This window comes from Trachemys scripta, chromosome 15 (assembly GCF_013100865.1).
Source record: "Trachemys scripta elegans isolate TJP31775 chromosome 15, CAS_Tse_1.0, whole genome shotgun sequence".
In the NCBI taxonomy this organism is placed as follows: domain Eukaryota; kingdom Metazoa; phylum Chordata; order Testudines; family Emydidae; genus Trachemys; species Trachemys scripta.
Genome location: NC_048312.1, coordinates 26,719,502 through 26,730,754, shown reverse-complemented (window position 1 = coordinate 26,730,754; position 11,253 = coordinate 26,719,502). Strand labels below are relative to the sequence as shown.

General features: G+C 49.8%; 1 protein-coding gene across 1 annotated transcript; it reads right to left on the bottom strand.

The window, feature by feature from the left end:
* Positions 1–418: 418 nt before the first annotated feature.
* On the bottom strand, positions 419–6,352 carry SLC7A4 (solute carrier family 7 member 4). Its single transcript, XM_034791641.1, has 4 exons — positions 5,173–6,352; positions 3,774–4,450; positions 2,014–2,122; positions 419–1,001 (listed from the first exon to the last, which is right to left on the bottom strand). Exons 1-4 carry the CDS (start codon positions 6,152–6,154, stop codon positions 808–810), a joined length of 1,962 nt encoding a protein of 653 aa, XP_034647532.1. The 5' UTR covers positions 6,155–6,352; the 3' UTR covers positions 419–807.
* Between the last annotated feature and the right edge of the window lie 4,901 nt (positions 6,353–11,253).

Below are 11,253 nucleotides of genomic sequence, written 5' to 3'. Positions count from 1 at the left end.
ATCACTCAATTACAGACCTAAAAGTGGCAATTCTTCAACAAAAAAGTTTCAAAAACAGACTCCAACAAGAAACTGCTGAATTGGAATTAATTTGCAAACTGGACACCATTAAATTAGGCCTGAATAAAGACTGGGAGTGGATGGGTCATTACACAAAGTAAAACCTACTTCCCCATGCTAATTTTTTCCCCTACTGTTACTCACACCTTCTTGTCAACTGTTGGAAATGGGCCATCCTGATTATCACTACAAAAGTTTTTTTTCTCCTGCTGATAATAGCCCATTTTAATTGATTAGTCTCATTATAGTTGGTATGGAAACACCCATTTTTTCATGTTCTCTTTGTGTGTGTATATCTATCTTCTTACTGTATTTTTCACTGCATGCATCCGACAAAGTGAGTTTTAGTCCACAAAAGCTTATGCTCAAATAAATTTGTTAGTCTCTAGGGTGCCACAGGTACTCCTCGTTCTTTTTCCTCTGTTGCTATGAGGGTTGTGCTGGGTTTGGCAGGGGATTCGGGTGGAGCAGTTGGGGAAGACACGGCTTACACGTTACTACGAGCTAGAGGTAGGGAGATAAAAGCCAGATCCCTGTGTGCCAGGGTATGGGAAAGGAGACAGCCATCACCTCCCTAGTGCTTTTGCTGTGAGTGCGGATGGGGAAGCGTGTGTATCACCGTCCTGTCTCCAGAGCCCAGCGTTTGCTCAGGGAAGACCCAGCCCTGGCAGCTGTTTCGGCAGAGGAAAGTGGGGGTGGGGGGGGTGTCCTTTTTCCACGCAGGGAGGCTGCTACGCCATTGCCGCATCATCGCTTGGCTTCCTCAGTCACCATGTCCGGCAGCTCCGTCAAGGGCTGGGGGTTGGGTTGAACCGCCTGCACCGTCTCCTCCAGGCTGCTGCTAGGGAACACCACGTAGCGGGCGCTCACATTGCGGGACATGGGCTCACGCAGGTTCTCTTTGCTGTGCCAGATGCCGTAACCGAAGTACACCAGGAGGCCTGTTGCAGCAGAGAGAGAGAGTTTGCTTTAGCAGCAAGGCAAAGGAGCTTGGAGGAGAGGAGCAGAACTGAGCAGTGTCTGACTCAGCGAGGGTGGGAGGGAGACACCCATGCGATGGAGGCTCTGACTAGGAAAGGGAGGGAAAATGAAAGCAGGCCCCCCACCAGCTCCCGCCCGCCCACTCAACCAGCTGGCATTCGCCATGGCCCATTGTCTATGGGCCTTCCACCAGTTTCAGACCATGTGACAGTATCACTTCCCATCTCTTTATAACGGCCGTGACCATCGTAGTATCCACACCCCCTGCCGGAGAGTTAAAACCAAAGCCTCAACAGGCCGCTGGCCCGATTTCCCTCCTTACTTCCCCAGACCAGCCAGGGCCATTTCACGGATTTTTATTTTTTTAACCCAAGACAATTTTAATTCATTTCCCCACTGACAGCGAGATGCATTTTATCAAACACTTGGCCTACAACTCCCTAGCCAAGCTGCCTTCCACTCCGCCAAGGCTTTTTATAATAAATAGCAGTAGATTCTGGATTCTCTGCTCTAACAGCTGACTGCTCCCTTGGCTCCGACGCCCCCTGGGCGGCTACAGATGCTCTCTTACCCTTTGTGCCGCTCTGTTCTGAGCGAAGCAAGTTAGGCTGGTGGTTTGGCGATTGCCAGAGTCATACATTTCTTTTGGGAGATCAGCTCTGCACTTGCTTTTGTCCCTTCCTCATCTCCTCAACAGCCTTTGGCTAGTTGGTGAGAGCTGCCAGTTGTCGGAGAAGTTCTTTAGCGAGCGGCTTGGCAGCATCGGGGGCAAATCAACTACTCCGCTTTCCCCCAAGTATATCTTTGTCTGCGTCCGACTCCCTAGTCATTCAAACATCGTTCTCCAGGCTTTGTTAGAGGGACCGTGTGACCCAGCCCAGCATCACCATGGATGGCACCAGCTCCTCAGCTTAGAATGGGCCTGCTTCTCAGGGGAGGCAACCTCACTGATTGGCCCCCGCCTGAACTCACCTAGGATCAGCCAGACGGAGAATCGAAGCCACGTCATGTAGCTCAGCTTTAGCATGAGATAGATGTTCAGGAGAATACTCAGCGCAGGAGTGAGCGGCACAAGTGGTATCTGCAAGGAAAAGAGCAGTCAGTGATAAGGAGAGAACACGCCTACGACAGTCACCACTAAGGCTGAGCGCACACATTCAAAGGCCAGGGAAGGGTGGACAACTGCTGAGAACAATTCTTCAAATGATATTGACCTATGACCTTTCCCCTGCTTGCAGTGAGTATAATGATATAGGGGTATATGATTGACCTTAATGTTTTGAGTATCAAAACACTGATACTCAATGCCTCGTTGTCTTGATGTTTTGCTTACTAGGTTGAAACAGATCTGGGGGGCAAGCAGGTGAACATAAGCAATTGGGTTACCAGATTTGCTATATTAAGGATTTGTTGTAGGAGGCCTAATAGTAGTAGTTATGCTAAAGGCTGGGTTTTATTTATGATAGTATAGGCCTGGAGGAATATAACTTTCGGTCATAATTTTGCACTCTTATTCAGAGAAGGTAAGCAGGAGACCATGAAAGGGACAGGGCAAGACTTCTGAAGAAGGGAGTTCAGGGTGGGTTTGGTCTTTAGGTTACCAGGCACTAGGGTAGGTAGTTAGACCACACTGATGCATAGGAATCATTAGGAAATAACAGAGAGGATTGATGCAAATGGTTAATATTAGGGCCGTCAAATGATTAAAAATATTAATTGCAGTTGCAGTTTTAATCACACTGTGAAATAACAGAATACCAATTTAAATGTATTATAAACATTTTCAATGTTTTTCTACATTTTCAAACATATCGATTTCAATTACACAGAATACAAAGTGTACTCTGCTCACTTTGTTATTTTTTATTATAAATATTTGCACTGGAAAGAGATAAACAAAAGATCTTGCTTCAACTTGTGGACTGCACTAAGGGGCATGCGAATGTTTAGCATATCTGGCACGTAAATACCTTGCAACGCTGGCTACAATTGTGCCACACGAACGCCTGTTCTTACTTTCAGGTGACGTAAATAAGAATTGTGCAGCATTATCTCCTGTAAATGTAAACAAGCTCATTTGTCTGAGCAATTGGCTGAACAAGAAGTAGGACTGAGCGGACTTGTGGGCTCTAAAGTTTTACGTTGTTTTATTTTTGAGTGCAGTTATTAAAAAAAACTTCTACATTTGTAAGTTGCACTTTCATGATAAAGAGATTGCACTACTGTACTTGTAGGAGGTGAATTGAAAAATACTATCTTGTGTTTATCTTTTTTTACAATGCAAATATTTAATAAAAATATAAAGAGAATTGTACACTGTGTTCTGTCTTGTCATTGAAATCAATATATTTGAAAAATGTAGAAAAGCATCAAACAATTTAAATTGGTATTCTATTATTGTTTACCGGTGTGATTAAACCGGTGATTAATCACGATTAATTTTTTTAATCGAGTTAATTTGTTTTGAGTTAATCGCTTGAGTTAACTACAGAATATTAATTTTGGACATTCAGAGTGCCACCGATGGAGACGAAGGTGTCACAGATGAAGAAGAGATCTGTGTAACTCAAAAGCTGGTCTCTCTCGCCAGTAGAAGTTGGTCCAATAAAAGAAAAGCCTGCACTTTAGCCACAAGCCCAGCCTTCCTCTACTGCAGACATTATTGTGCCAGGGCCATTCCAACCTCCCCCAGGCCACAGCAACCCATGAGAATGAAGGGGGCAGGTGGCTACCTGAAAGGTCTTGGTGCTCTCCTGTTGCTCATGGACCCAAATGAGAAGCAAGCTGAGCAGAAATCCCAGGCTGAAGAGCAGCAGCAGCAGGGAGTAGCTCCAGGTGGGCAGGTGAAGATGGGTGTTGCCAAATACCAAGATGGAGCACAGGCATATGGCAGACACCATCAAGGTAACCACGGCAATGGTGACCACCTCCCCAGGGTAGAAGTCGCTGAGGAACTCCAGGTAGGGCTCGAACGCTGCCTTCAGCTGCCCTGGCTCCCGGTGCACTTTGGCTTTGTCTGTGCCCACCAGCTGCAGCTTGTCCGAGAAGGATTCGTATTCCTTTAGCTCGCTGGGGCCAGCCCCCTCGTTGGGCCCAGGACTGGGCTGGCTCCCGGCAGGCTGCGGGGGAGCGGCCGACTTCTCCTGCTGAAAACGCAGCACAATGATGCTGGCTGCAACGAAGGTGTAAGCTTGCAGAGTGCCAATGGACAGGAACTGCACCAGGGCCTCCAGGTCGAAGACGAGGGCCATCAGAGCCATGAGCACCCCAAACACCACAATCCCGATCACGGGCACCTGCGTGCGGGGGTGCACTCTGGAGAACACCCGGAAAAAAAGCCCATCCTCCGCCATGGCGTAAACAATTCTGGGGAGGGAGAAGAGGTTGCTCAGCAGAACCGTGTTCATCGCTGGGGGGGAGGGAAGGATAAAGAAAGAGAGAGAGGCCACAGGGTCAGAGTCACGCACCCGAACCTGCCCACACCACCCCAGGGACCAGAGCTGGCTCAGAGACAAGGCAGCAGTGCAGTTCCTGAGCTCATGTGCACCTGCCAGTGGGTGTGGGGATCTCTCCCATGAGGAGGCCACGGTCAGGCTCATCTGCTCACTCCAGTGGAGGCCATCGCTCCTCAGTGGTTTTCCAGGGAGCAGGCACATGGCAGATCCAGGACCCTGCAGCCCGAGAGAATACTTTGCCATCGGGAGAGATTGCCTGGGAGTAGGAACTCCATCCAGGACTCTGCTTCGTTCCCAGGGTCCCTCAGCCCCGGGACAGACCAACAGGCACCCCAGACAATGGGAGCAACTCAGAGGGGAGGCAGCCTTCAAGGAGATGGAGTTAGCATTCAGCAGTTACTATCCCTATAGTACACCCGGGGAAACGGAGCAGAGCAGTTAAGTGACTTGGCCAAGGTCATGCTGCGAGTCAGTGGCAAACCTGGAGATGGCACCCAGGACTCTGAGCACTAACCAGTAGCCTGGCAGCTATGACTCAGGCCCTGGAAACGTGCAGTGCATAACCCGAGAGGTCATTTCTTTCACGTACCCTGCCCAAGGACGCAGGCCTAGCTGTTAGTCCAAGGACTGGGGCACTGGGAGTCTGGACCTGAGGTTTCAGCCTGTCCATACTTACCACAAATGGAACCAGCAGCTACTATAAACCCTGCCCACGAGTAACCTCTTCTGTAAAACGCATCTGCCAAGGCAGAGTCAGGATCCAGAGTGTGCCAGGGCACCATCAGCGTCAGCACCACGGACACCAGTATATAGGCCCCCGCGGCCAGGCCCAAGGAGATGGCTATTGCTCTGGGAACAGCCTTCTGGGGGTTTCTGGCTTCTTCACTGGAGGCTGCTATGACGTCAAAGCCTACAAAGGCATAGAAGCAAGTGGCCGTGCCTGCCATGATGCCCGACAGTCCATACGGAGCAAAGCCGCCTTCCTGGGCACTCCAGTTCTTGGGTTCTGCGAGAATGAATCCCATAATGAGGATGAAGAGGATCACACCCAAGCTGATGGCCGAAAACACGTGGTTAAGCCAGGAAGATACTTTGGCCCCAAAGGAGATGAATGCTGTGGCTATCAGCAGGACACCTGCTGCCAGGAAGTCTGGGTAATGTGCCAGGAACGGTACCTGCCATGTGCCAACGTGGGTCTCGGTGAAATTTTTTATTTTATGACTAAATATGGAATCCAGATAGGCACTCCATGCCCTTGCCACCGCAGCGCCCCCGATCATGTACTCCAGGAGCACATTCCAGCCAATCAGGAAGGCCCAGATCTCGCCCATGGAGACGTAGGTGAACATGTACGCGGAGCCTGTCTTAGGCACCCGGGCACCGAACTCGGCATAACAGAGAGCTGCCAGCAGAGAGGCAAAGCCAGCAATGATGAAAGAGACGACGACAGCAGGGCCAGCGATCTCCTTGGCTACTGTGCCTGTGAGGACGTACAGGCCAGAGCCAACCATTCCCCCTATGCCCAGCAGCGTCAGGTCAACGGTGGAGAGGCATCTGTTGAAGGTCGTCTCCATCATGTCATCCTCCAGAGTTTTCACCCGGTTGAGTTTCTGGCAGAAGCGGGTTAGGTCCGCAGAGCGAGGCAGCTGGCCCGCCATCTCAGACAGACAGCCCCGCCCGCAGCAGGGACGGCAGAAGGACAGGGAGGGTCAGAGCAGCGTGTCGCGCAGAAGTCTCCACGTCAAAAACCTAGCGAGGAATAAAGAAAGCATGAACCAGCTCCTCTCTCCCCCACACACGTGGCCCAAACACGAGCCAGCCCCTTTCCCTCCCTGCTCCCCACGGCCACACTTTAACTAACTCAGGTCCAGCAAGCACTAGCCTGGCTCTCAATTGCGTAACACACACATCACACGACCAAGGATACTTCTCTCCAAACTCCCAACAATTACCAGCAGGGGGCAGGCGGGTGGCAAGGGCTCAGGAAGGTTTCCAGCCGAGCCCCTACGTTCCCAGACTCAAGCCTGCCTTGGCTGTTCCTCGAGGAACCTCACCGGTTATGGGGAATTGTGTGTTACGGCTGCACACTGCAGCCAGGGAATCCAAGAGAAGTAGGGAAGAAGCAATGATCTATTAAGAAGTACCAGTGTTCCATCGGAAAGTCCCTTCCCAGGAGGATTCCTGCTCACCCAGGAGTGCACCTGTCCTTTGTTAACAGGCCACAGAATTGAGTCCATATGTGTACCCACAAAGCATTTACACGGGAGCCCATCACTTCTTTGAAATGGGTATTTTAGGCAGAGCTGGTAGTATCACCTCTAGTGAAGGCTGACTGACACTTTCAATGATAAGACCATTTTCAGTTGCATATCACTTTGCCAAACATTAAGGGCTTGGGCTGAAATTCCCAGTGCTGGGTGTCTACCTCGGCCTGACTCTTTTTAGAGGTTATCAGAACCTGTTCAGCTGTTTCTGAGCACAAGGTTAAGAGGCAAAAAAAATACACTGTTTTGCCTATGTGCACAAAAACCCCTACAACTATTTAATTGCGAAACTCTAGCCCCTCCAGGCTCTGAAGCAGGGCCTGACATTTGGCAGGGAGGTTACCCTATAGTCAGGGATGTGCCTTTTGGCGTCCCCTTGAAAATCTGCCCAAATTTGGTCCCATTTTAAGCCTTTAAGATTTCGGTTCACATAACAATGCTCAGTAGAGACTGGCAGCATTAGAATCTAAGAGACCAACTGCACTGAGCATGCACCATTCCCTCCCGCCTCCTACGTGCTGACCAGACTGATCATATTCTGTTCCCACAGAGTATGCTCCATCCCAGGACAGTGGGGGCTCAGCAGGACTTTCCCTCTAATCCCTCCTCCCAGCTGCTGTGGGGACAGGGTCAAGACAAGGCAGCAGCCTGGCTCCAATACAAAGGGTGGAGGAGCAGAGGGGTAGGGGCTGGAGGGGAGGAGGAGGAGCAGAGGGGATGGGGCAGAAAGGGCCTCAATCATTACAGGACACTCCCCCCAGAACCTGTAACTGAACCCAGGATTTCATTCCTCTGCTGTTGGCCAGCAGCTGTGAAACCCACTGGCTCATCCCTCGTTAGTGGCTGGTCCCTCCGAAGCGAAGTCTGTTAATGCTCAGAGGTCTGTGCTGTGCATCTAAAGGTTCCACCTCTGCTGGGGACCCACGTGCAGAGACATATGGTCCAAAAGGAACAAACAGAAACGTTATCGTGGCTTTTTAAAAAATTATGAAATTACATTTTAAAAAATGCTGTTTCAATACACGGGGTCAGGCAGTTTCTCCCGTGCTGAATGTTTAGTGTATGTTTGTTCCTCCATTTTTTTAAAACTGCAGCTGAGTAAAACAACCAGCCTTGGAATCGGTGATTTACAGCAACGAGCGGGATCAGCTCCCGAACAGATGCTGAGGGCCTCTGGCTAGCCGGGTCCTAGGGGAGGAGTTGTGCTATGACGTGTGTAACCCACACACCTCCTGGGGGTGGGGTCTGTCCCATCGAGTGGCACGGAGACCACAGAGAGAGCGATTAATGAGTCTGCTCGACAGCCTCAGCTAACAGCCATATATGGCTTTTAGCTCTCGCAGTAGAGGCTTATGCACTAAGCTCCAGAAACCCCAGTTCAATCCCACCTGCCCGACAACTGGGCTCTGTTACACAAGGATATCTCAGAGATCTTCCTGGGCAAAGCACAATTCAGGAAAGGAGAAGACAATCTACAGATGGTGGCTGGGTGCAGGGAGAACGGATAAGGGATGAATTAGGCTCCGCTGTGTCTAAGCAGAAAATGTATCAACATTCCAGGTAGACAGAATCACAGGTTTAAGGTTAGAATGGACCCCCAGATCATCTCATCTGACCTTCTGTATAGCACGAGCCACCAACCCTTCCAGCCACCCCCACACCAAACCCAACAACCAGAATTAGACCAACATAATACAGACCCCAGAAGACTAGACTGTGACGTGCCACAGGCAGAGAAGAGGAGGGACCAAGGGTGAACCAATGCCCCAGGCAAGGGCAGGGAATCAATTTAGTGAGATATGCTGAGATCACTCTAGCAACTGACCCACACCCAATGCTGCTGAGGAAGATGAAAATGCCCCAAGGTCACTGCTAATCTGACCTGGGGGAAATTCCTTCCCGATCCCAAATATGGTGATCAGTTAGACCCTGAGCATGTGAGCAAGACTCAATAGCCAAGTCCTGAGAGAGGATTTACAGAACTACCTGAGAGCACTGGCCCATCCCATCTAGGGTCCCCTCTCCAGCTTTGGCCATCTCTGATGCTTCAGAGGAAGGATCTTTCCCACCCAAAACACCGGAAGTACATTCCTTTCTGGTCCCTACAGGTGACCAGCTGAAGTCCTGACGCACAAGATTTTAGGAACATAAGACATGAACTGGAAGAGACCTCCATGGCTGCTGAGTCCTGCCCCCATACCACACGTAACACCATCATACAATCCCACTCATAAATTTGTCAAGCTCTATCTTAAAACTAGTTAGGTTTTTTTGTCCACATAGCTTCTTCTAATTTCAGACCTAAATTTGTTCATAGCCAGTTTATCCCCATTTGTTCTTGTGCCAACATTGTGCTTTAGCTTAAATAGCTCTTCACCCTCCATAAAGTTTACCCACTTCCACTCCCCCCTTCCTCCCCCATGTAATTATAGAGCGCATTCAGATCCCTCTCAGCCTTCTTTTTGCAAGGCTAAAAAAGCCAAGCTCTTAATTTCCTCTACTAAGACAGGCTCTCCATTCCCCTGATTAACCTAGTAGCCCTTCTCTGCATCTGTTCCAGTTGGTGTGGGGGGGAGTGTTGGGTTTTAACATGGGTGACCAGAAGCGTACGCAGTATTCCAGAGGAGGTCTTACCAGTGCCTTGTACAATGGCATTAATACTTCAATAGCTTTACAGGAAATGCCTCACCTGATCCATCCAAGGGTCACATTTGCTTTTTCACAGTCACGTCACATTGGCGGCTCATAGTCATCCTGTGATCAACCCACATACCCAGGTCTCTTTCCTCTTCATCACTTCCAACTGAGGAGCCTCCAGCTTGTAGCAGAAATTCTTGTTATTAGTCCCTAGCTGCATGATCTTGAACCTTGTACTATGAAATTTCATCCCACTGCCCTTACCCCAGTCCTCTAGGTCATTCGGTTCTTCTTGTGTACCTAGTCTGATCCCCCTCTGTACTGATGGTGCCCCTCAACTTTGTGTCATCAGCAAATTTCGTTTGCACTCGTCCTACTTCTTGTGCCAAGGTCCTTAATAAAAATATTCAAGACTGATCCTTGAGTAGCCTTCTGCCAGTCCATCATTCACTTTTCAGCACAACCCGTGGTCCTCTCCTTTAGCCAGTTCCTTACCACCTTACAATTCTTGTACCAACTCCCATCTTCTCCTGCTTCCCTGATAATGTAGTACTGTATCAAATGCTTTACTGATAGTAGATCTATGGCATTTCCCTCACCTAAAATATCAATTATCACAGAAAGACACTGGGTTAGCTTGGCACTGTCTTCCTTTGGTAAGCGCATGCTGCATTACCTTCCTTTTTCCATTTACTTCCATGTATTTAATTATTCTTTCCTTCTCAGTTTATTTTAAAGCCTTATGTACCTATTGAGGTCAGACTAAGTGTGTTTCTCCACAACTGGACACCTGCAGCTGGCCCCTGCCAGCCAACTCGGGTTCACAGGGCTCAGGCTGTGGGGTGGTTTCATTGCAGTGTAGATGTCCAGGCTCAGGCTGGAGCTCGGGCTCTGGGATCCTGCAAGGTGGGAGGGTCCCAGAGCCCTGGAAGTCTACACAACGATGAAGCAGCCCAAGCTCCGTGAGCCCGAGTCGGCTGGCACAGGCCAGCTGCAGGGTTTCTTTTGCTGTGTAGACATACCCTGACAGGTCTATCATTGCCCAGATCACTTCCCTGCCCCCCTTTTCTTAAGTATTACATTAGTGATTTGCCAGTCACATGGTACCACCCCCAGTTTGATCGTTTTATTAACATCCTTGCTACTGGATTGAAATGTCATGTGCCAGCTCTTTCAGTATCCTGGGATGGAAATTACTGGGTCCCCCCCAACGTGAGCACATTAAGCTCTTAAAGTGTTGCTGCCACCTCAGATGTGGTTTGGAATTGGCAAGGAGGGGAGGAGCACAAAGGTGGCCAGGTGCCGCTTTTGCACCTTCGTGATTCTGGGCGTGTCTTTGGGTCACGGTTTGTTACAGCTGTAAACTAGAGCAGTCCAGGGGCTGCCCTAACTTATGGTTACTGCCTATGGAGCCATCCAGCAGACCAGGACAGCCAGAGTGCAGTGCTCTGGCAAGTCCCCTTCCCTCCTCCTCCTCCAACACTCCTCTCCCAACATGCCCCTAACCTGAGGGCAATGAGAAGCCCCCCTTTAACATCAGTGGACTCCCCCGCCTTCACCAGGGGAATTCCTGTGCCTGGGCTCCACCCACTTTGATGCTAAACACATTATGTAAAGAAGTTAGCACATGGCCCAGAATCAGGGCATTGGCTAGCACAGCAAAGAGCCCTAGTCTATCGACCTTCTGAGCACGCTGCAAAGACCATTGTTCCTGAGCCGCTTGGAACTGCAGGTCACAAAGATCTTGGGTCATTCCCAGGTACTGGAAAAAGAACAGGAGTCCTTGTGTCACCTTAGAGGTCCTATGATGGTGTCACTTGAATAGATATGTGGACAGAGCTGGCATTGGGCTTTGT